General features: G+C 38.7%; 1 protein-coding gene across 1 annotated transcript in view; it reads left to right on the top strand.

The window, feature by feature from the left end:
* Positions 1–21,750, top strand: part of IPO11 (importin 11) — a 294,514-nt gene that overhangs the window by 31,899 nt on the left and 240,865 nt on the right. The window contains exons 4-5 of the mRNA XM_067568644.1: positions 3,783–3,855; positions 12,485–12,688. Of these exons, the coding sequence (XP_067424745.1) occupies positions 3,783–3,855; positions 12,485–12,688 (277 nt within the window). The remainder of the gene's footprint in view (positions 1–3,782; positions 3,856–12,484; positions 12,689–21,750) is intronic.

Genomic DNA, 21,750 nt, shown 5'->3' with positions numbered 1-21,750 from the left:
CTGACTTGGGCCTTCAGGCTGCATCAATGTCTTTGCTTCCTGTCAGCATAGTGGGCATCCATTTTCCCAGACAGCAAGTCGGTTCATTCTCGTTGAGAACAATAGAAAATTAGTGGCCATTTTGATAGAGGACAGTTCTTCTTGAGGTTCTCTGAAGGAAGCTTTATGCTCCTGCCTCTGCTGACAGATAAAATTTTAGTTGTGAAAAGCAATGGCAAAAATGACGATTAATCTTAGAAGTTTCTTTTCAAAAGCTACTGTTGGCACTGGATCTGCTCAATATAGAGATTGAGAGTGAAGGGGAACATGTATGCAGATGAATGTAGATAGTGCAGGAGGGAGAAATTAAGGTCTATGTATGCAAAAGTGAATATAGGGAGGTACAAAAACAACAGGGAAAACTGGGATGTACATTATCTGTTTTGCATTGCTGTGGCAAAACAAAGCAGCTATGAACCCAGTTTAATTTGCCCTTGTGTTTTGCACAACTCTAAAGTGGGGTAAATTACCGTGAATCTGGTCAAACAAGTTAAAATAAAATGATTTAATGTTGATAGTTCATATTCTCATATAATTAGATATATCACATTATAACATACTCTGAGATTCTTGCTTTCGTATCCATGTTATGTATCTTTTAATTACATAAAAGCAAGGAAATTCCCAGGCAAAGATATGTTAAAATGGAATTAAAATTAATAGTTCATCTCAATAATTTAGGGTAAAAATATACCTTACAGGTATGTTGTTTTATCCCAAAATCACGTATCTCACTAGAGAAATTCAGAGTTAAGGTTTAATTTGTAAGCAATCCAAACATGTTAAGCTATAAATGTTCACGTTATGTAATCCAAACAATTTTAATGCTGCCCTGTAGTGACACTATGAAAGGAAAAAAAGAAAATGCGTGTTTAAAAATCAGTAGAATGACTCAATTATAATTTTTTTTTTGCATTGTGTCAATGTCATTTAACCTTTTTGCAGCTTAATTTAACCTTATGTGAAAGTGATAAAATACCTAATAACCTCATAGGTGTTTTGAGGCTTAATTGTTTGTAACATACTTTAAAACACTTTGGTGAAAAGTACAGTACTGTATAAGGATAAAGTAAAAAGTATTGTTTACTTGTGTTAAGTCCCTTTACAGTGTTATTTCTCCTTTTTATACATCAGCTTACAGTTCCATATGTAATATTTCATATACAATGTCAGTTTGATTCTGTTTTCTATATTTGTCTTATACTCACAAATTACTTGCAAAAGGATATATGTATTGGGTTTGAGTCTGTTAATAATGGACTGCAGCCAAGATAAATCTGTGTGTATTACCTACACCCGCTTGCAATATGATTTATATACACAAGTGGAAGTCAATATAAAGTTGATGACAGAATGTCTCATAAGTACATGTATTCGTCCATCTTTATGCAAGAAAACTATATGCATGAAAATATCTTCAGCCAGTCAGATGTATTAAATGCACATGGAAATTATCTTTTCAGGGTGGATTTATTTAAATCAAAGCAATTTAAATCACTAATTTTAATCTTGGTTTAAATCAGCAAGCAGGAAACTTTTGATTTAAATAATCAATTTTAATCATGTTTTGCATTTATATTTTTTAGTTATTTTCCTACAGAAAGGTTGTTTTTTCATTGGTTGGTATAACCATTGAAACATGTTAATTTGCAACTAAATACAGTTTAGTGTTTCTTTTTTATAAGCAAGGAGATATGCTCTACCTATACATATTTAATTAAGCAGTTATATAACTTAAGTTTAAAAATTAAATATATTTTGTAGCCTATAGAACTAGCCTGTTTGCTTGCATTATATAGATATGTTTCTTTTCTTATAGATTTAAGTATGATTGTGTGATTATAATAGAATTATAAATTTATATATATTTTGCTGTAATGCAAGGTACCTTACAGGACATCCTGGATGACAGCTACGTTATTATTATACACATATTTGGGAACTAGTGTTGAAAGTGTTGACAATATAACAAAAACAAGACATATATGGTCATGTTTGCCCTAAATGAGTTAGCAGTTAGCAGACATACTCGGGACCTTTGACCTAGATAAGTGTTGAAAGTAATGATGTCAGGCATAAAAGGTGAGGTAATGGAATCTTTGAAATGAGAAATAAAATGTCATGGATATCCTTAATATTCATGAACCTACCAGCCTATAGAGTATGCATACCCCATAATTTGGGGGTGGACAATCCAAATATGGACTTAGAAGGAGGACCCATATTCTTAGGGTATAAGAAGGGGAAGATCGTGCTATTTGGTGCGATCGTCATCTACTCTTGCTTGAAGCTTCTTTTAGTTAGTGTTAAGATTTCTTCTTTATTCTATACTTAATCTTATTTGTAGTCTTGGTTTATAGCTCTTAGCTCTCTAGCAGTGCTTATTCCACCCCTCTACTCAAAAGTTGAGGAATCAAACATCTCTCTCAACCAGGGAAGGGCGTGAGTATAAGAATCCAAAGCATATCATAGAAATATATATATCATATGAGTCTCTACATTTAAAATTGTATTATCCATTATCCATTTGATTGTTTATTTCCTATATCAGTTATTTGTCTATCATTTTATGTTATCATAATAAAACTTCTAAAATTATACAAATTTGGTTATCACTAAGAAACTTCCTGTTGTTCACCCGGGGGTCCTTATAAAATTCTTCTGGAGCCTGATTTAGGACAAGAACCTTCTAATCCAATCAATTGGCAAACCTATAACCCTATGAAATAACTAATACACTTAAAATCAGGCTACAATGTATTATTATTATTAGAAAATGCTGAATGCTTCATTTTTTATTTATTTTTTAAATAAACGATTAACTTTTTACTAACGTTTTGTGTTAAGCCCTATTTGGATGGAAATTGGAATTCAATTAAATATACACAAAACCAGCACTTTATTTTTTAAATTAATTAAATAAAATTACCTTACATGCGGTAGATACATAAGAAAAAAACCTTATTAAAACATGTTTTGCATTTAAGACTGATGTATTAATCAAGAAAGTATTATCTGTAGTTAATGAACTGAAGTAGTTGTTTCAGCTCACCATGTCCTGGAAGATTTAGAACTAGTAGATCTCATGCTCTCACACCTAGTTTTGATTCACAGATTGGAAGAAGAAAACAAGCTTTTGTGCTTTTCTAACTCTTAATTGGTTTCTTATCTTTGAATGAACTAGTCATTGAGCTGAATTAGCTGAATAAACTGAAATGAAGAAAATGTTCTCACTGTAACTTCAGAAGAGGCTACTGCTGTCAAAAACTGGTTTAGCACTTCATCTGACTCTGGTTCCCGGTGCTTAGCCAGTGGCTTCAACCAGTTCAGTGATCTGACTTTCTTTAAAACTTGGCAGCAAATGAATACTGCTTAATATTATTTTTGGTGTTATAATCTATAAAATATTTTTAAATTAAAGTATATAAAACTTACCTTACAATAGGTTGTCAATTTCAAATTTAATTTTAAATATTTTTATTTTTTTTTAAATGAACTTGTATCTAATTTAAATAAACAATTTAAATTAAAAATATTCAATTTAAATGAACAAATCCAATAATTTGATTTTTAAAAAATCATTGATTGTTATCCGCCCTGGGTCTTTGATTATATATATATTTTACTGATATCAATTCTAAAAAATAACTCAGTATAAATATGAATTAAAAGTTGGGGCGGGGAGGAGGGGACCTTTATAGTTTGAAAATGTAATATGTTAACGAAACATCTTTTTATAACAGTGCTCTTTCAGAAGAGGAGAAATCTACATTGCGTGCTGGGCTCATCACCAACTTCAATGAACCAGTGAATCAGGTTAGTAATGAAATTAATGATGATTAGTCATTCTCTTAACAAGTGCTTTTATTGGGATGTAACTCTTTTTTTTAAATGACAATTTAAAAATGAGATTTGAAAGAACTTGCAATGTCATGTTTCCTTTCAGATAGTATTTTATGTTGATGTGGAATGTGAGATTTTTATCTCAAAACTAAATTTTTCTTAAGTCTCAAATTTTTCTTAATTTGAATGGATTACCATACTTCTTTTTCAGATTTGTTAAATTTGTACAGTGTTGTATCTCCTTGTGTGTTTAAAATAATTAATTTTTGAACTTCTGGGTTTGTGTGAGGTAGAGTAAAGACTCATTCTTTGAGTGTTGGTCCCTATGTGTATTCCACTGTGGGTACACACATTTTTCATGTGCCCAGTGTTGGAGAATTCTGGAAGGCAGTGTCCGTTGGTCCGTACATGTGCCCTCTCTCTCCTCATGCCTCTAACCAAGGAGATAAAGGGCGGAGCAAACGACTGCCTTTCCAGTTCTTTCATACTGCTGCACAGCCTGGGTTGGAACCTCCAGAGTCCAGAGCTTAATCTTCCTTCATTCTTCAATCTGTAAATACATATGTATATATTTCATAAATAGTTTAGAATTTTACTTGATAGTTTTTAGTTAAATTTTATAGTTAGGATCTCCATCCCTCCCACCAGTACCCCACTGCAGGTACTGGACTATATCCAGGACTCCGGGCTTCAAATCTATGCTTCTTGCCAAAACTACTTCTTAATCAGTGATTCCCCTGTACGGCCTCGGGGAAGCTTACATTATGGCAAGATGCAGTATATGCTCTTTCCCCAGTTGTACCCATAAAGGGCAGGAACTTCGTCTTAAGAGCTACTTAATGGAGAAAGCCATGAGACTGCAGTTGGACTTTTCTTGGGGGACCCCTTGCTCCCACACATCCCCCTCTCCGCCCCACCCAGTACATCAACCTGACTTTGCAAGGAGTACACACATCATGTCAGGAGGTCTGACTTAGAAGCCAGGGAATCTACTCCTATAGATTCCCCCCATTGGGGTCTTTTTGGGAGGGCAGGCACATTCTCATTCTCATCCGAAACCTCTTCAAAGAAGTTTGATACAACTCTGCTTAAGTCAAGAAAGTACTTCCACTCATCCCATGAGGACTTAGAACATCCTAAGTCTCAGGGTCCTGACAAGAAAGCCCACAAATCTAGGGCTCCATTACTACTAGACCATGCTCCATGGCAGTGGTGCCTCTGGTACTAATTTAAGCCTAAGCTGTGGGAAATAGTTACACTAACAAAAGCCAAACATTGGGACCCTCAACCACCAATGTCACTGGCTATGCCTTACCCAACTATGGCGCAAACTATAACTGCTCTGGTTCAGTCATTTTGGGCAGGACAGGACCCCCTTGTGCTCCAGGGAGAGCAGCGTCTTAACACTACATGTGATGACATTTTTCCTCTCTCTCATCCTCAGGCTCCATCATGATCAGGCTCTTACCTCATAAGGGAGGTCTGGATTCTATCAAGAGATTAAATTTGTGGGGGGTATTTTCTTTCTTAGGAGAACCACCCAAAGAACCAACATCTCCTTCATCAAGCCATGGCTTCCCAAATAGGGGTCCTCATCATCTTTGGATGAAGCAGTCGCTCCAGTATCTCTATCCCCTTTGATGACTATAGGCAGTTGCAGGAACTGTTCCATAGGGTTGCAGAGGAGCTATGGATTTTCCTTGTGGAAGTTCAGGATCCTCAGCATAAACTCCAGGACATCCTCCAATCTTCCAGATCCAGCCACATTACGTTTATTGTTGATGAAGCCATTTTGGAAGCAGCTAGAACAGTCTAGCATTTCCCAGCCACTTGTGTCCCTACCCCTAAAAGGACAGGAAAACACTATTTTTGTCCCATGGAAAGGGGCAAAATTTCTCGTTTTCTCATCCTTCTGTTAACTCTTTGGTTGTCCAGGCTACCACAGAAAGATCTAGACAGCAACACTCTAGATCTACTTTGGTCAATAAAGAGAGTATGTGCCTTGATTTATTGGGAAGGAAGGTCTTCATTTCTACTAGATTTCAGTTCAGAATAGCCAGTTCCTGAGTACTGTTGGCTAAGTACAATTACCCGAACTATTTCAAATTCACAGTCTTTATTGACAAGCTTATGCAACAAGATAGAGCTCAATTTCAAATGGCTATCGAGGAAGGCAAGTTGATTGCCAGAACTACTCTTCAGTCAGATACACAGCAGATACATCTTGGGATGTGACATGAATCATGGCTTCATGCTTTGTGGTTTCCCAGAGAGGTTCAGAATATGGAGGACCTGCCATTTGAAGCAGCTCATCTTATTAACCAAAAGACAGCTGAATCCTTATATGCTTTAAAGGACCATCCTCTGCTCCCTGGGTTATATACACCTGCCCCAAAGAGAACATTCCACAGCCAGTTATAGAAGCTTAGACCAATAGCTCAACAGTTTTACACCCAGTGGCCTTATGAGCCACCCTGTAAGAGGTAAAGGATTCGGAAGTTCCGTTTCCCTGCACCTTCTGTGGCAACATAATCATCCCAATCCCAGTTTCCATCTAAACAATATTTTTGATGGGAATTTGAGAGCTGCAAACCAGTGATGCCACCACCTGCCAGTTCCTACACACACTTTGGGGGTCATCTAGGACTCTTTCTGCATCTGGAGTGCAATTACAACAAACAAATCGATACATCATCTGTTCTGGCTATGTGATCGAATTTGCCTCTCTGCCGCTCAAAAACCCCCTCCTTACTTCTTTTCAGGAGCCATTCTCATGAGATTCTCATACAAGTAGTAGAATCCCTCTTACAAAAAGGAGCAATAGAGTGGGTATCTCTTCAGTACCAAAAAAAGGTTTTTACTCAACATACATCCTAGTACTCAAAACAAAGCATATCTGGTGATTCATCCTCAATCTCAACTGCTTTATTTGTAAACTGAAATTTCACATGGTCACATTGGTATCTATAATCTCATCCCGGGAAAAGGGCATGTGGTTTACAGCCCTTGATATGAATGCTGTGTATTTTCACTTAGACATTCACCCTGCTCACAGATGTTTTCTCAGATTCATGATGAGCCTCGACCATTTTCAATACAGAGTGCTCCCATTCGTCCTTTCTCCCATTCATTCACGGCAACCATGCCCTCATAAAGTCAGACAATATAATGACCATCTTTTACATCTACAAGTGGGGAGGAGCAAGATCTGTTCACCTATGTGCTGAAGCAGTTACTCTATGGAACTGGTGCATCAGTAATCAAATCACCTTGTCGGCACTTTGCCTTCCGGGGAATCAAAATGTGCTGGTAGATTCCCTCAGCAGACACTTTGTTACTGACCACGAGTGGAAGTTACAGACTCCGTGGTAAACAGTATTTTTTCTCTATGTGGAATACCCACAAATGTTTGCCTCTCAAATGAACAGAAAGTGCAACATATACTGCTCTGGAGGAGCCCTAGGGCATCATTCTCAGGGTGACACTCTCCTTCTTTCATGGTCAGACCATCTCAGCTACACCTTTCCTCCCTTACTACTCCTACTTTGGGTCTTATGGAAAATTCATCAGGACAAGACATGAGTCATCCTGATCATCCCTATCTGGCCTAGGCAATTTTGCTTCCCGAGTCTTTTATATGTGTTGATTGCTGATCAACATTCAGTCCTTTTCCAATCTCCTAACCCAGAAAAAAGGCAGAATCAAGCATCCCAAGCACTCCATCTCATGGTGTGGTTTTTGGATGTCTGTACCTTCATGCTCTGAAACTCTGGAAACCATCCTTACTAATAGTGGAAAAGATTCCACTAGAAAATGCTACTTAGCCAAGTAGAAGCGTTTCTGTGTCTGGGGTCAACAAAAACTTATAACCCTGAAGCTGTTTCTCTTATTCAGGACTGTCTTCTTTCCGTCAGAGCAACAGGTCTATCCATCAACTCTTTATGGGATCACATGGCAGCAATCAGTACATATTATTTACCTTAACAGGTTTACTCAATTTTAATTTACCCACTGACTACTAGATTCTGGAAGGATCTAATCAGAACCTTTCGCCAGTGAGGGAATCTGCTCTTCATTTGGACTTAAACCTTGTCCTTTCGGTGCTTGCTGAACCACTAGCTAAATATTCCATGTCTCTTCTATCCATGAAAATTACATTTCTGGTAGCCATATCACTGCAGCTGGGAGTGGGCGATCTCAGAGCACTGATGGTGAATCCACTTTACACCCTATTCCATGGTGGCCAAACCATGGGTTGTGAGCCACATGAGACTCTTTTCCACTTAAAGTGAGGCTCGCAGAGCCCTCTCTGCAGCTCCTTCCGCCCCTCCCCCCCATTCTCTCCCTACCAGACTGAAATGGGGAGCTCAGAGCTTCTGCCTTGTGGCAGGGTGGTGGGGCTAGACGATTCTGCTAAGCAGGGAGGAGGGTCTCAGGGGGTCAGTAACTTTTTGTATGCCCCTGCCATATTCTCTAGAGTCCATTTCATTGCGTTTATATCATGAGATCACACCCAAAGTAGTTTCAGCGTTTCATCTGAATCAGTCAGTGCACTTCTTTGTTGTTTCAAAAACCACATGCATCTGAAGAAGAGTGGAGACTTCACTCCCTTGACGTGCAACAAGCCTTAGCTGTTTACCTGCAAAGGACAAAGCTAATAAGAAAATCTCCTAGACTATTTATCGCTATAATGGTGAGAATCTGAGGTCAAGCTGTATCCTCTGAGGATTTCTAAATGAAATATGGACTGTCTTACTCTATCAGCGACCTAACCTTCCTTCCCCCCAAAGTGGCTACATGGAGTTCCATCCACACATCCGCAAGACATTGTTTTAGTTCAGGACTCCTCTGCTGATGCATCCTTTGGGACAGCAGGCCTTCAGATGGCTCTGCTGCCTGCATCTTCACATGCTTCTTTTACATAAGTACTGCTTGTCAGTCACCCATGATGGAATACATATAAAGACCTGCACTCAAAGCAGAGAAAGTTACTTATCTTATCGTACCTGGTGGTTCTTTGAGACGAGTGGTCCCTATCTGTATTCCGCTGTCCGCCCTGCTTTGGATCATTCTTGGATTTGTGGTAGAGAAGGAGCTGGAGAGGCATTCCATCTGCACTGCCCTTTATCTCCTCCTTTGGAGAAATGGAGAGAGAGAGCGAGAGCGCATGCACAGACTAAAGGATGCTACTTTCAAGAATTCAACTCCAGGCGCATGGAGTGCATGTGAATGCAGTAGAATACAGATAGGGACCACACATCTCGAAGAACCTCTAGGTACTATACGGTAAGTAACTTTGTTACTGACACTTAAAATAATACAATGTAAAAGCTAAATTAATGCAAATATTAGAGACTTGAACCATGCAAAAGCCAGGTGAATCAGAATCTGTCTTCTCATTGCTAGCTTATTCTTGTTCAGTTGGGCATGTGCCTGAGTAGTGTCTTCAGTTACATGGTCAACAACTAGGCATGTGACATGCATTTAGATATTTATTATATAAATATGGGCTAACTAATCTGAGATAAGGTATAGAAATTATACACCTTGATTGGTAATGAATGGACTTTGGCTAGTCAAGAGTTCCTGGAAAAACATAAAAGCCAGGTTTTCTTGGAAAAAAAGTAACATGGGCCCTGTCCCTGCAAACACTTATATATGTACTTAATTTTACACCATTCAGTCAGTGGAACTCTTCACATGTGTAAGTATTTGTGGATTAGGGTTTAATATTGTATATTTGTGTTGAAACAGTAGACATAGGTCACTGTATTTGGTGTGGTGATATAAAATTATCTCAAGAAAGTGTACATTTTATTAATGTTATTTCTAAAATGATGATTTTGATCAACATAAGGTTTCAAATCTCAAATGTAAGCTTTTCAGATATGTTAGCATAGAAAACAGCTCTAAATTGTGTCATAACTGCAGTTTTCAGGTAAAGAGATATACAAGAGTTACATTATATTGCATTTTTACAAAGTTAGTCATGGGTTTTTTTTGTATTTTCATGAAAATAGTTTATAAAATTTTTAAACTTGTAATAAATAGATAATATAGAGAGACAGTTGTGCTGTTTTGTCAACCATAACATTTGTCATTTACACTTCTAGGTAGTATGAAGTATATGAAAGATTTAATGTATGCTTTTAAAAAAAACTGTAGTATCTTCTAGTGCAGTGTTTCTCAATGACCGGTCCATGTACTGGCACCGGTCCCTGAGATTTCCGTGACGCAGTATAGGAAGCCGGTCCCTGGTATCAAAAAGGTTGAGAAACACTGTTCTAGGGCTCACATGTTCCCATTTCTGAGAACCTCGTGTTAATTTGACTATATAATTTTTAATAGTTATTTATTAAATACGTCTCACTACTTCCATTAGTTTGTAAATCTAGATTGATTAATTGTGGAATTGTACACCACATTGGATAGTTACTTGATTGTATAATAAAATTCGATCCTAATGCCTATGTGAAACTGGGCAAAGTTAAGATTACAATGGCAACCGTAGCTCTAAACTTCCTATTTTTCATGGAATTTAAAATCCTTATCATTGCATTAATATGTGTGTGTGAGATATAAAATATATCTTTCTCTTTTAAGAGCTCAAGATGTACTTTAAGTTGTGCTTTTGTATGCCAGCAGGCCCAATCAAATTTTTTTACAACTCCAAAACATTCCCAAAATAGGACATTTTGGTAATATGGTGGGGTATATAGAGGTTTTTTAGCACTCATTCAGAATATCCTACATAATTCATGATTCCTAAATGAGTGATAAGACTTTTATACCACATCACGCGTTGTGTATTCTGCGTGTGTATTTTTATTCATTAAACTATTTGGTTTTAAATTTTTGAGCATTTAAAATTGTAAAATAGTTAGGACTTGGAGAAAGATGCCTTTAAAACGGATTAAAACAGTTTTGCCTTTTGCAATAGGATGAAGTTTTCTTTATATTTTAATTCATAGGCACCTTCCACTGTAGTACTTAAGTGCCAATAGCCTGGCTTACTGTCTACCTAGTGTATTCATTGGGGACAACTGTAGAGCTAGTTTTGATAGGTTGGGTTCTTGGTCAACAGTATTCATTGTTTTCTGGCAGCAGGTCTGTAACATGAACACTACACACTTGTGCTTAGTGTTGCTCTTAAGGTTGGGAAATGAAGACTCGGACAAATTAAACTGTAGAGAACTGTGTGTGTGCATGCAAATTAAATAGGTAGAATATTACTAATTGATGAGTAGTAGAGCTTCGGACTTTTGGAAAACCACAAGATATGTTGTGCGTTTCAACCCTGTACCCCAGAATCTATCAACCGTATGGAGAAAACAGAGGTGCCAAGTGCTTCTGTAAATATCAGCTGGCTGATTCTAATGCTCAAAAACAAATCTTTATGAATAATGTATTTTATGCCACCTTGCAGATCTACCTAATCTGTGGAGAGCCTTTCTATTCCTATTAGTGCTTTGTGCTGCTATCGGGAAGGAACAGGATATGAATTTCATTAGCAACTCTTCCTCCTTCTACTGCCAATGGCATAATAAAAAACTGGCAGGAAGCAGTGTTGCAAGGGAAATTGGAGAGAGCAAAGCTTAAGTGGGCCAATTAAAGAAGCAATGAAACAAGCTGTATGTTTTATCCTTGCATACTCCCTCTATCCCCATAGCTTGCTTTGTTTCTCTTCAGTTGGTTGGGAGCATGTTTTTTTGACCTTCCTGCCTGGAAGAAGTCTTTTTGGATGGGGCGAGAGGCCAATTCTGGTGTTTGAACCTGACCGACACTTCCTACTGCAAGCTGTCTCAGGTTCTGATTTAGCAAAGCACTTATGGATGTGTTTAAGTACAAGTAGATCTATTAACTTACACAGACACAACATGCTCTGTAGTTTTATGTTTGTATAGACTGGCTGCTGCTGGAAAAGGGTGATGAGTGCTGCTCATGAACCCAACCCATAAAACCCCTCAAAACATAGTCATACATGGCAAATCTCAGGGGGGAAATAGGACAAATAACTGCTGCTTAAAGCAGGCTAACAAGCTAAGTCCTTGATCAAGTAAAGTGTCTTGAGTGCATAACTTTAAGCATTTAAAAATTTAAGCATGTTTTCAAATGCTTTGCTGGTCTAAGCACTTTGTTTGAGGCTGCAGCCTGGTTTTTAGCATTATGTTCTGCCATTTTCTTACCATTCTAGAAATTGAGAAGACAGAAAGGCCATGTTTAGAAACAGGAAGTGGTGCTTTTATATTATGCTGATGATGACCATTTGTATTAACACTGTCTAGCTTTCTGTGTGTGTATGGGGGGAAGTAGAATTAAATAGGATGAGAAATGAGGTCAAATGAAAAACTTTTCACTGGACCAAGAGTGGTCTCTAAATTATTGAATCCCAACTACTTACAATAGGGCTGCTAAAATGAGTACAATGACTTTAGCTGCCTTTTAAAATACAATAAAATATTGGCAGAAGTCTCAACTAAATAGCCAGCTTAAAATTTTACTAATGGGTTTATTAAACATAACGGAAGTTTGTTTTTGGAATGTGAATTTTATTAAATCTACCTAGGCCTTATGTATGTTTTTCTGTGTGTTTTCTCTACAGATTGCCACTCAGATCTCTGTGTTGATTGCTAAAGTTGCTAGGCTGGATTGTCCTAAACAGTGGCCAGAGCTTATTCCTACTCTTCTAGAATCGGTGAAAGTCCAAGATGATCTCCGTCAACACAGAGCATTACTTACCTTCTATCATGTTACTAAGACGCTGGCATCTAAACGACTTGCTGCAGATAGGAAACTTTTTTATGACGTAAGTAACGCTCTCAATAGTGCAACATGTAATATTCTGAGCTTGTGAGAAGAGTATGTAAAATAGCATTTCTATTTATTGAGTTTTGCGATGGGTTGTGGAAATGGGTACATGGGAGGTGCACACATGAAAGGGTAGCATAAATGGTTATTTATTCTCTCTGTATAAACGATATAAGTCATAATATAAAAAAAGTAGGCTCAGGTGGGTTGGTAGCACCACCTATTATATTGCCTGATGCTTTCCATTATAAGATCCTGTTTAAAGTTGCTTATAACTCTCACAGACTTTAACTATTTGGGCTGAAATTTTCTATGCTGGGTGTCTTCCTCAGGCTGATTTTTTTTGTTATTTTGAATTTCCATCAAAATGATTCAGCCATTAGCAATTATGAGGCTAGGGAAAAATACGTTGTTTTGCTATGTTTAAAAAAAAAATTCTGGTGACCTGCTCTCTGCATAGATGTTGGAACTATGGGTGTGGGGGTTGCTACCACACCCTCTGACTTGAAGTGGTTTCCATTATATACAGGATTTACAGTTTGGTTCAATGGCTCTCAGCATGTCCACTATAAAAATTGTTCCAGCACCCTTGACTCTCTGAGAAGCTTTAGAGCCTCTGTGATGGTGTGGAGATTACCCCGGTGTGTGCCCCCTTTCAATCAGGTATGGCATCACAGGAGAGCCCAGCCTCACTTCCCGTAACCCAGGTTATAAAGAAGTCCAGACAGACCTTTTTTGATCAAAGAGCAACCTCCTTGCAAAGGTCTCATTTATTATTGAGAGCCATAAGCACAAATAGATGCTTACTCAGACACACCCAGGGCCATTCGTCACCTTGGGCTTAGTCTAACTAGCTGTCTCTGGCTCCTTCCTTCAGGAGACTCTTCTTTCCTGTCTGTAAACAGTTTGTGGTCTGGGAACCCTTCCCAGTTCCTTCTTGGGCTTACCCCTTTTCAGTCCTTTCTTATGCAGGAATCCCTCTTTGGAACACATTTATATTGGTTAGTTCTATACTTTCTCCTTACCTAGAAGGGAACTTCACAAACTGTGACACGCTGTATCCCATGTACACCCTTACTGTGTGATTTGTGTATCATTCATGTTCACCCTTACAGTGTAACTGTGTATTGTCTGATGCAAAGTATGTCATGTAAGGTGTTTTTGGAATGCTCATGACATACTGAACATTATTGTTCTGGTAGCATGTTTCCTGCAACGTCATACATATGTATAGATATGAAACGCTGCTATGTCATATCCCCAAATGTGTGTCTCACATGGCTTGAATAGATGCAGATGAACACAAAGCTGTGTTTCCATGCCCAGCAAAGGCATTTATACAGGAACAATAGACTGGCTTAAGCACCTGTGAGCACTTTGGCTCAAGTAGAAGAAATCATGCCCATTGCCGGACCGGGCCAATCACCTGACCCCAGGGGGTGTTGGCGAAACTTGTTAAAAGCAGAGGCTTCTTTGTCTCATAGCTCCCCTGGAATCCATCTTCTAAGCAACACCAAAGACTGAGAATCTACCCACGGGGGGGGGGGGGGGGAACATGGTTGCTAGAGGACCAGCCTGTGGGGTAAGCTGAATACAGACTGAAATATTAATCTTAGTTTAGGAGGTGAGTTATCTTTTAGTTGATTGTGACTAACTTCTTGACGCCTTATTAATTTTTTGATTTATATTAATCTGACTTGGATTCACTTAAAATGCTGTAGTCAATAAACGTATTTGTTTGTTTTATCTAAAACAGTGCATGTGGATTGAGTGTGTACAGAAACCTTACTTAGCTGGTGCCTATCAATTTCTTTGATAAATTGATGGACAAATGTAAATGAGCTTGCGGAGTGCCGTGTACAGCAGTGAACCCTGCAAGATGGCAGTTCCCGGGGTTGCATCTGGGACTGGGGGTCTATCCCATGAGTGGCTGGTTAGAAGCTCTCATTCACTAGGTCTGGGACTGATTACTCGCAGGAGGCTGGGTGAGGGCTGACCCAGGATTGGTGGTTCACACAGCAAAGCAGGGTAAATCAGGGCCCGAGAGTGAGGAATTGGGGTGACACACCTACATACCAGTTCAGATTGTGTGTGTGTGGGGGGAACATTACACAAACAAAAAAAAATAAAGCTACGTATCTCATCTCCTGGTCCTTCCTCCCCACAAAAAGGAACAAATCTCCCAAATTAAACTTTTATTGTTCATACTTTTAGCTTTGATCTTTGTTTTTGCTGCTTGTTACACCTTAGCTCTTATTTTTCTTTTGGAATGTCCTTCAAGCTCTTTACACCTCAGGAGTGAGAGAGCTGCATAGATGACCTCTTTAGAGAGAGGCAGATTACTTGCCTTGTATTTCTGCTCTCCTGAAGATATTCTTTTCCAGGATTTTCTCTCACCTATCCTGTATATTTTTTTGTTTTTTTCTGAAAAATATTTTTGAGCTAGTGTTAATCTTGAATTAACCTTTGATTCTGCACGCTGATTAGAATGTTAAGATGTCAGTACTTATACTCTGTAGTGGTGGTGTGTGTTGACTAGTAGGCAGACTGGATTGCTTTATCCCAGTATTCTCAGGAGTAAAAATATTAAGCGCTATGGGATTTCATCAGCCTTGAGCTACAGAGCCAAGACCAATGGTGTGAATTCTGCTCCATGATGGTCTAAATTTTCAAAAGTGACAGTGATTTTTGCATGCCTTTATTTTTTTGGTGGGTCCTACTTGAGACAGCCTAAAGGGGTCTGAGTTTTTCATATGCCGAGTGCTCAGCCTTTTAGGTGTATCAAATTGGGCACCCAAAAATTGAGGCAACATAAATTGCTAGTCACTTGAAAACAGACTGATATCTTAAGAGAAGCAGAATTAGAGGACAAGTATCTTTCTTTTATCTCAATATTTTGTACACGTGACCCACAAAATAATTTATGAAGCACTTGATGAATACACATACCATGATATAGTACTCCTAGATTACAAGGTTACATTTGTACATATCCTTTATTGAACTAAGAATATGCTTATAAATCTAACAAATGTGTTAATTTGGTTATATGCACAGTTATTGAATTATGATCAATTGTGATTGTGGTCTGTTTGCTAAATGCTTATCAGTATCTAGAGAATGTAATATTTATTATTAATTTGTAATGGCCAATATTTCAAAATAAAGCAAAAGTTTTACCATCCACAGCTAAATCCTTTGTCTCTGTTGGTGAATGGTGAGTTGGTAGCAGTAGTAGTTTCCCATTCCTAGGCCAAACGTGGTTTCCCTAGGTTTCACTCTTTTGACACTGCGTTACTTGACATTTGATGTTTGCCCTTCATGGGCTAAACATTTGAATCGTCTTTTCCCTCAAGAATATGCCCTAGTCTTCCTCTGGTTGATGCAAGGAGTAAATGGGGCTTCCTCCCACTTTCTCTGGAAGCCCTGGTTGTGTGCCCCAAACAGGACATTAGCAGTACATCCCAAGGCCTCAGTGCTCTTTGTCCACTTTCTTTGTTAATTTCTCTCTCTTTGGGGCCCTTTTATATCCTGTCAGCTGGGCCTTAAGGTACAAGATGAATACAGTTATTGGTTAATGCACACTCAGCTATGTGCCTTGCACTTATAAAACAGTTATGTTGGTCTTTTTAAAAAAGCAAATGGTTAACTTTCAGGTCAAAACAGATTTTAAGATGCCTCTGTTTATTGCTTACATTAATTTTAAAAGGAGTATGCCACTAATTTAATATGTCTTATTTTAAAAACTCTCTTTTTTCCCCTGCAACAGATGCAGAAGTTTCTTGGCTGCCCTTCTCTTCTAACCCCTCCATTTGCCTCAGTGACCTCCAACCCATCTCTTGATCTCCCTCACACCCACTCGCTTTGAGGGTTAACCCAGACTTGTAAGAGGTTCTGTCACTGCCTGCCCTGTAACCCTGGATTCCTCTGTGCTGTGCAGCTTTGACTCAGAGCCCTGACACCTTCAGCAATCTCACAGCACATGGTCTAACCCTGGCTTCTACCAGCCTAGTTACTCCTTGCAGGGTGACCCCAACAACCTTTCTAGTCCTGAGGCCTTGTCTACACTACAAAATTGTCAACCTAAGTTAGGTTGACGTATAGCCACCACAGTAGTTGTTGTAGTTTTTCATGTCCACACTAGCTCCTTCTGTTGGTGGTGGTGTGTGTCCTCACCAAGACCCCTGCTGCCGTGGCTGACAGCCAGAGACCCAGTGAGGAATTGTGTGGGGGGAGAGGAGGGGAGTGCCTGAGCCTGGCCATCTCCTGGTGAGGGATTGAGGGGTGGGAGAGAGGGGGGAAAAAGCCTGTTTGCCTCCTTTGTCTGTTTACAGTCTCTAAAACAATATCAGAGTCTGTCCATAATTTTACATACATTTCACAGTGATATTAATGACCACTGTATTCTTAGTTTTCAAATGATATATTATGAGACACCTTTTCATTCAATATTATAACCGGAATGTATGAGATGTGTTGAGCCAGCTGAGATTTACTGTTACATGCCAGGTAGCCCCTTGCCATCGGGATGCTCTCAGAATCATACTCATCCCCTCCGTTACTCTTCTCCTTAACCTCTCACTCTTTTCTGGCTTTTCCCCTTGCAATACAAACATGTTTTACTCTCTCCTATCTTAACCCTCCTGGCTTGAACCTACTTGCCTCTCCAACTATCGACTCATCCATCTCCCTTCTCTCTTCCATCTTTAAGCTCATTGAAGACATTGTCTACAATAATTGTCTGAAGTTCCTCTCCAGTTCCATCCTCGACCTTCTCAAATCCAGCTTCCATTCTTTGCGCTCCACTGAAACTACTCTCGCCAAAGTCTCCAATGACCCCAATCTCAGAATCTGCACCCCACCCTCATCCTCCTTGACCTGTCAGCTTCCTTCGACATAGTCAACCTTGTTCTTCCTCTTGAAATCTTGTCCTCCTGATTTTCTCCTCCTCTGGTTCTCCTCCTACCCCTCTAATTGCTCCTTCAGTGTGTCCTTTGGAATATCTTCCTCATCCCTCCTTCAGCTTTCTTTGAGGGTTCTGCAGGGCTCTGTCTTTGGTCCCTTTCTCTTCACCTTCTACACTTTATCTTTGGATAATCTCATCTACCATTTCAACTACCGTCTCTATGCTGATGACTCATAGATCTACTTCTTTATTCCAGACCTAGCTCTTTCTATTTAAACTAATATCTCGGTCTGTCTCTGATGTTTCCTTGTAGGGATGTCTAGCCATCAGCTCATGCTCAAGATGGCAAAAAAGAACACTTCCCCCTCCTCTCCACAAAGGCTTTCCTCAACCTTCTTTCTTGATCACTGTGGACAACATCACCATCCTGCCTGTCACTCAGGCCTATAACCTGGGCATCATCTTTAACTCAGCTCTGTGTTCTAGGTCCTCATGTCCAGGCTACATCTATATCTTGCTTAGTCTTTCTTCATAACATGTCAATGATATAACCTTTTCTACCCATCCACATAGCAAAAACTCTTGTCCAAGTTGTCCTCATATCATGTCTCAACTAGTGCAGCATCCATTTGTCTGGCCTTGAAAAATGCAACCTTACCCTATTCAGATCCATTCAGAATGCTGCTGCAAAGATCATTGCTTAGTCCATTACGTTACCCTACCATTGGTTCCCCCTTCTCTGTTTTATCAGACATAAGCTACTTGAATTCATTTTCATGGCCCTTCACAGCTTATCCCCATCGTACCTGTCCAACATTACTGAAATGTTGATTCCCACTTCCAACTGGCCCACAATGCTAGCCTCCTTTTCCCACTTGTTAAATTGTCAAGTTAAATTGTCAAATGCTGTCCTCCCACCTGGGAGAGACTCCCCATAAACATCTGCAAAACTACCTCATTATCCTTCAAATCTCTCATTAAAACTTTCTGCTATGATGTCTTGACAAAAAACTTGACAATGGGTAGGCTGCTGGTGTGCCAAGGCACCCCTACCTATCTTGCTGACCAGTGTTGTTTCATTGTTTTCTTGTATTCTCCCATTGGTCTGTCTATATCCATCAGTTTTCTCTTAAATTATAAACTGGTTTGGTCATGGGCCTTCTTTTTATTCTGTGTTTGTTCAGTGCCAAGCATATTGAGGTCTTGGTCCTTCACTGTGGTTCCTATGTATATTATGATAATACAGAGAATAAATAATAATAGAATTATAGAAGTGTAGGACTGGAAGGGACCATGAGAGATCTTCTGTTTGAGTCACTTGCATAATAAGCGATGTCAGGACCACTTCATCTAGCTCCCTTTCCCCTTCTTCAGCCTTATCTATCCTCCTCAGTGTTTGGAGGTTGAGCAAAGCAAACAACTAAAAAAGGGATCCTCCAATTAAGTATCACTTCTGCCCTGCAACAGAAAAGAATTTGACACCTTAGCTCTGATTATGTATTAGTACAATATTTATTATTATTACAGTAGTGCTTAGGGGGCCCTAATTGAGTTTGGGAATCCATTGTGCTATGTACTGTACAGACACCTAGTAAGAGACTAAATTCTTCAGAGCAAGGACTCTCTAAATAGACAAGACAAGACAAAGATGAGAGGGGAAACAGAAGCATAGATAAGTGACTTGCCCACGCTCATGCAGTAGGTTAATTTAGAATTGTGAATAAGGTCTAAGCTGCCCTGAGCCGCAGTCTAGCACTCTCTCCAGGTTACTCCAGATTTTGAGTTGTCTAATGCTTTTATATTCGAAGAGGCCTATTTTCAGAGCCATTATCTGTGCTAGGCAATAGGACTCCAGGGAGGAAATGCAGAGTTGTTTGACACAGAAAAGTTTGACGCAGAAAATTTTGTGCTGACGGGAAGAACACTCTTATAATGCAAGAAGTCCACATGCTCTCCAGTTTTTCTGTGGAGGTGCTTAGCCTGCATTGGATGATTCTTGAAGAGTGGGAAAAAGTGTTGAACTATGATAAACCCTTTATTGGTATTAAGGCATAACCAATAGAGCTCTTAAATAAAAAAAAATCTGAGTTAATTGAGAACTACATTTATTGAATTACTAAAATTATTTTATATTATTTCAAATGACGATACAATTTTTTCCCTACTTTATAAAAAACTAAACTGTAGCCTGGCTGATATAAAATATGGACAGTTGAAGCCTGAAAAGATGATTATTGGTAAAATCATGAATGGTTGGGGAGGAAAAAGAGGGACTTGTGTAGAAACATTGAACCTCACCTTTTACTATAGCGCATTACTCTGATTTTAACACATTTATTATATGAAGTTATTTCTTGGTTAAATAGAAAATCACTGGGGGGGAGGTGCTTTTCTTCTATTTTCATTTAAAAAACAGCATTTTTTTTAATGCTAAGATGATGCTACCAAAAATACAAAGTAATATTCTCCCGTGTATTGTATTAATAACATGAAAACATTTGTATGACCTCTTAAAATTAAAGCCATTTTGTCTTTCAGTGAACTGTTGGTTAGTGCTCATTTAATAATAATAAATTACTAATAATGTCAATGTACTCTATTCAGACTTCTTAATGTTAAAATAACAAAACCGAAACCCCACTATCTAGATCAGTGTTTCTTAACCTGGGGTTTTAGAGGGGTCGCAAGTGCAGAGCTGGTATTGGGGGTGGCAAGAAAGGCAATTGCCTGGAGCCACAGGGGTGCCATGAAACTAAGTTACATGCCTCAGCCCCGTGGGGGTAGGACTCAGGCTTCAGGGGTACAGTAGTTTGGAAAGGTTAAGAACCACTGATCTAGATTAACCTAACAATAATTATCCATTGATGTATACACTGTCTAATCTTGATATTTCTCATATGGTTTGTGGAAAGGAATAAAAAGTTAAAAACTTGGAAATATTTAAAAGGCTCAAATGCTTGAGGTGAACGCAAACATAGTGGGGGAAAGTCATTTTTGCAGCATCCTCCTCTCCTTTTCCCAAAGGAGCAACGCTGCAAGTTCTCTACAGGCTTCAGACTCCATGGATGCAAAGCATTGTGGAGCTTGAGGAGCAGGTGCTTTCAGTAGTATAACTTCCCTTTCACATCCAAACCCATCCAAACCCAGTGCAGGTTTATTGTGACGATGCCAGCATTAACTTGCACGGGCTATTGATTGGCAGTGTGGACAGCCATTTCTTGTCATATACTTAGAAATGTTTAGGGAACAGTGGCTAGTTGGAGCTCCCTCAAAACATGGATCCATCGGAGCTGTGCTGCCCCAGAGCCAGAGTGAGGACATGAGATGCTGGGGCAGTTAGAGGCACAAGAACTCTACATTAATGTCCAGGATCTCTAGTGGCTTACCTGTGTTTTGTGAGGCTGAATCAATTGCTATTACACTCCATTTAATGGGATAAATGAGCAGGAAACTCTCAGTCCAGACTACTAAATCCTCAATCTCTAGTTTGGAATAACTAATTCTGGGAAATTTAGGGCCTTATTCTGTTGTCTTACATGAAAATAATCTTTATTTCTTATAATCATATTTTCTAAATACAATATGCCCGTTTACTTTTTTGCAGGATTGATAAAAGGTGATAATTTAAATTAAGATTGAGGTTTTTAAAATGTTGAGTTTTACATGTTTAAAAATTGAGTTATTTATATACAAAGACTTGCTCCACACTTTTAAATTTACAACCATCTGTCTTAACCTCATTATAATTTCTTAATTTAAATAACTTGGGGAAGAAAATCAGTTTAATGTGCTTCCTCAGTGAAGGATATACATAACTATTTAGCTGTCATCAAAATAGGTTCAACACATCTACATACTGTATAGTACTACTATTTTTTATTGCATAACATAAATAGGAATAGGAATTAGAGCAGAGGGTAATAGATAGTCACCAAACTACTGTACATGTGTTGAAATTTGTTTGAAAATAAACCTGCACTTTTGTTTTCCAGCAAGAAAAATAAAATCATTGTTGCAAAACTTTTTTAATAGCCATGTGGATTAGCAAGATAAATTCAAATTTGAAATAAAGGAACACATTTTTAACAGTGAGGGAAACTAATCATTGAAAAAACTACCAAGGGAAGTGAGGGGTTCTCTATCTCTTTGCTGTC

This window comes from Emydura macquarii, unplaced genomic scaffold (genome assembly GCF_026122565.2).
Source record: "Emydura macquarii macquarii isolate MOO-44397 ecotype Brisbane River unplaced genomic scaffold, CSIRO-AGI_Emac_v2 contig_2897, whole genome shotgun sequence".
Lineage (NCBI taxonomy): Eukaryota > Metazoa > Chordata > Testudines > Chelidae > Emydura > Emydura macquarii.
Note: the sequence above shows the minus strand (reverse complement) of the source record. Positions and strands in the feature narration are given on the sequence as shown.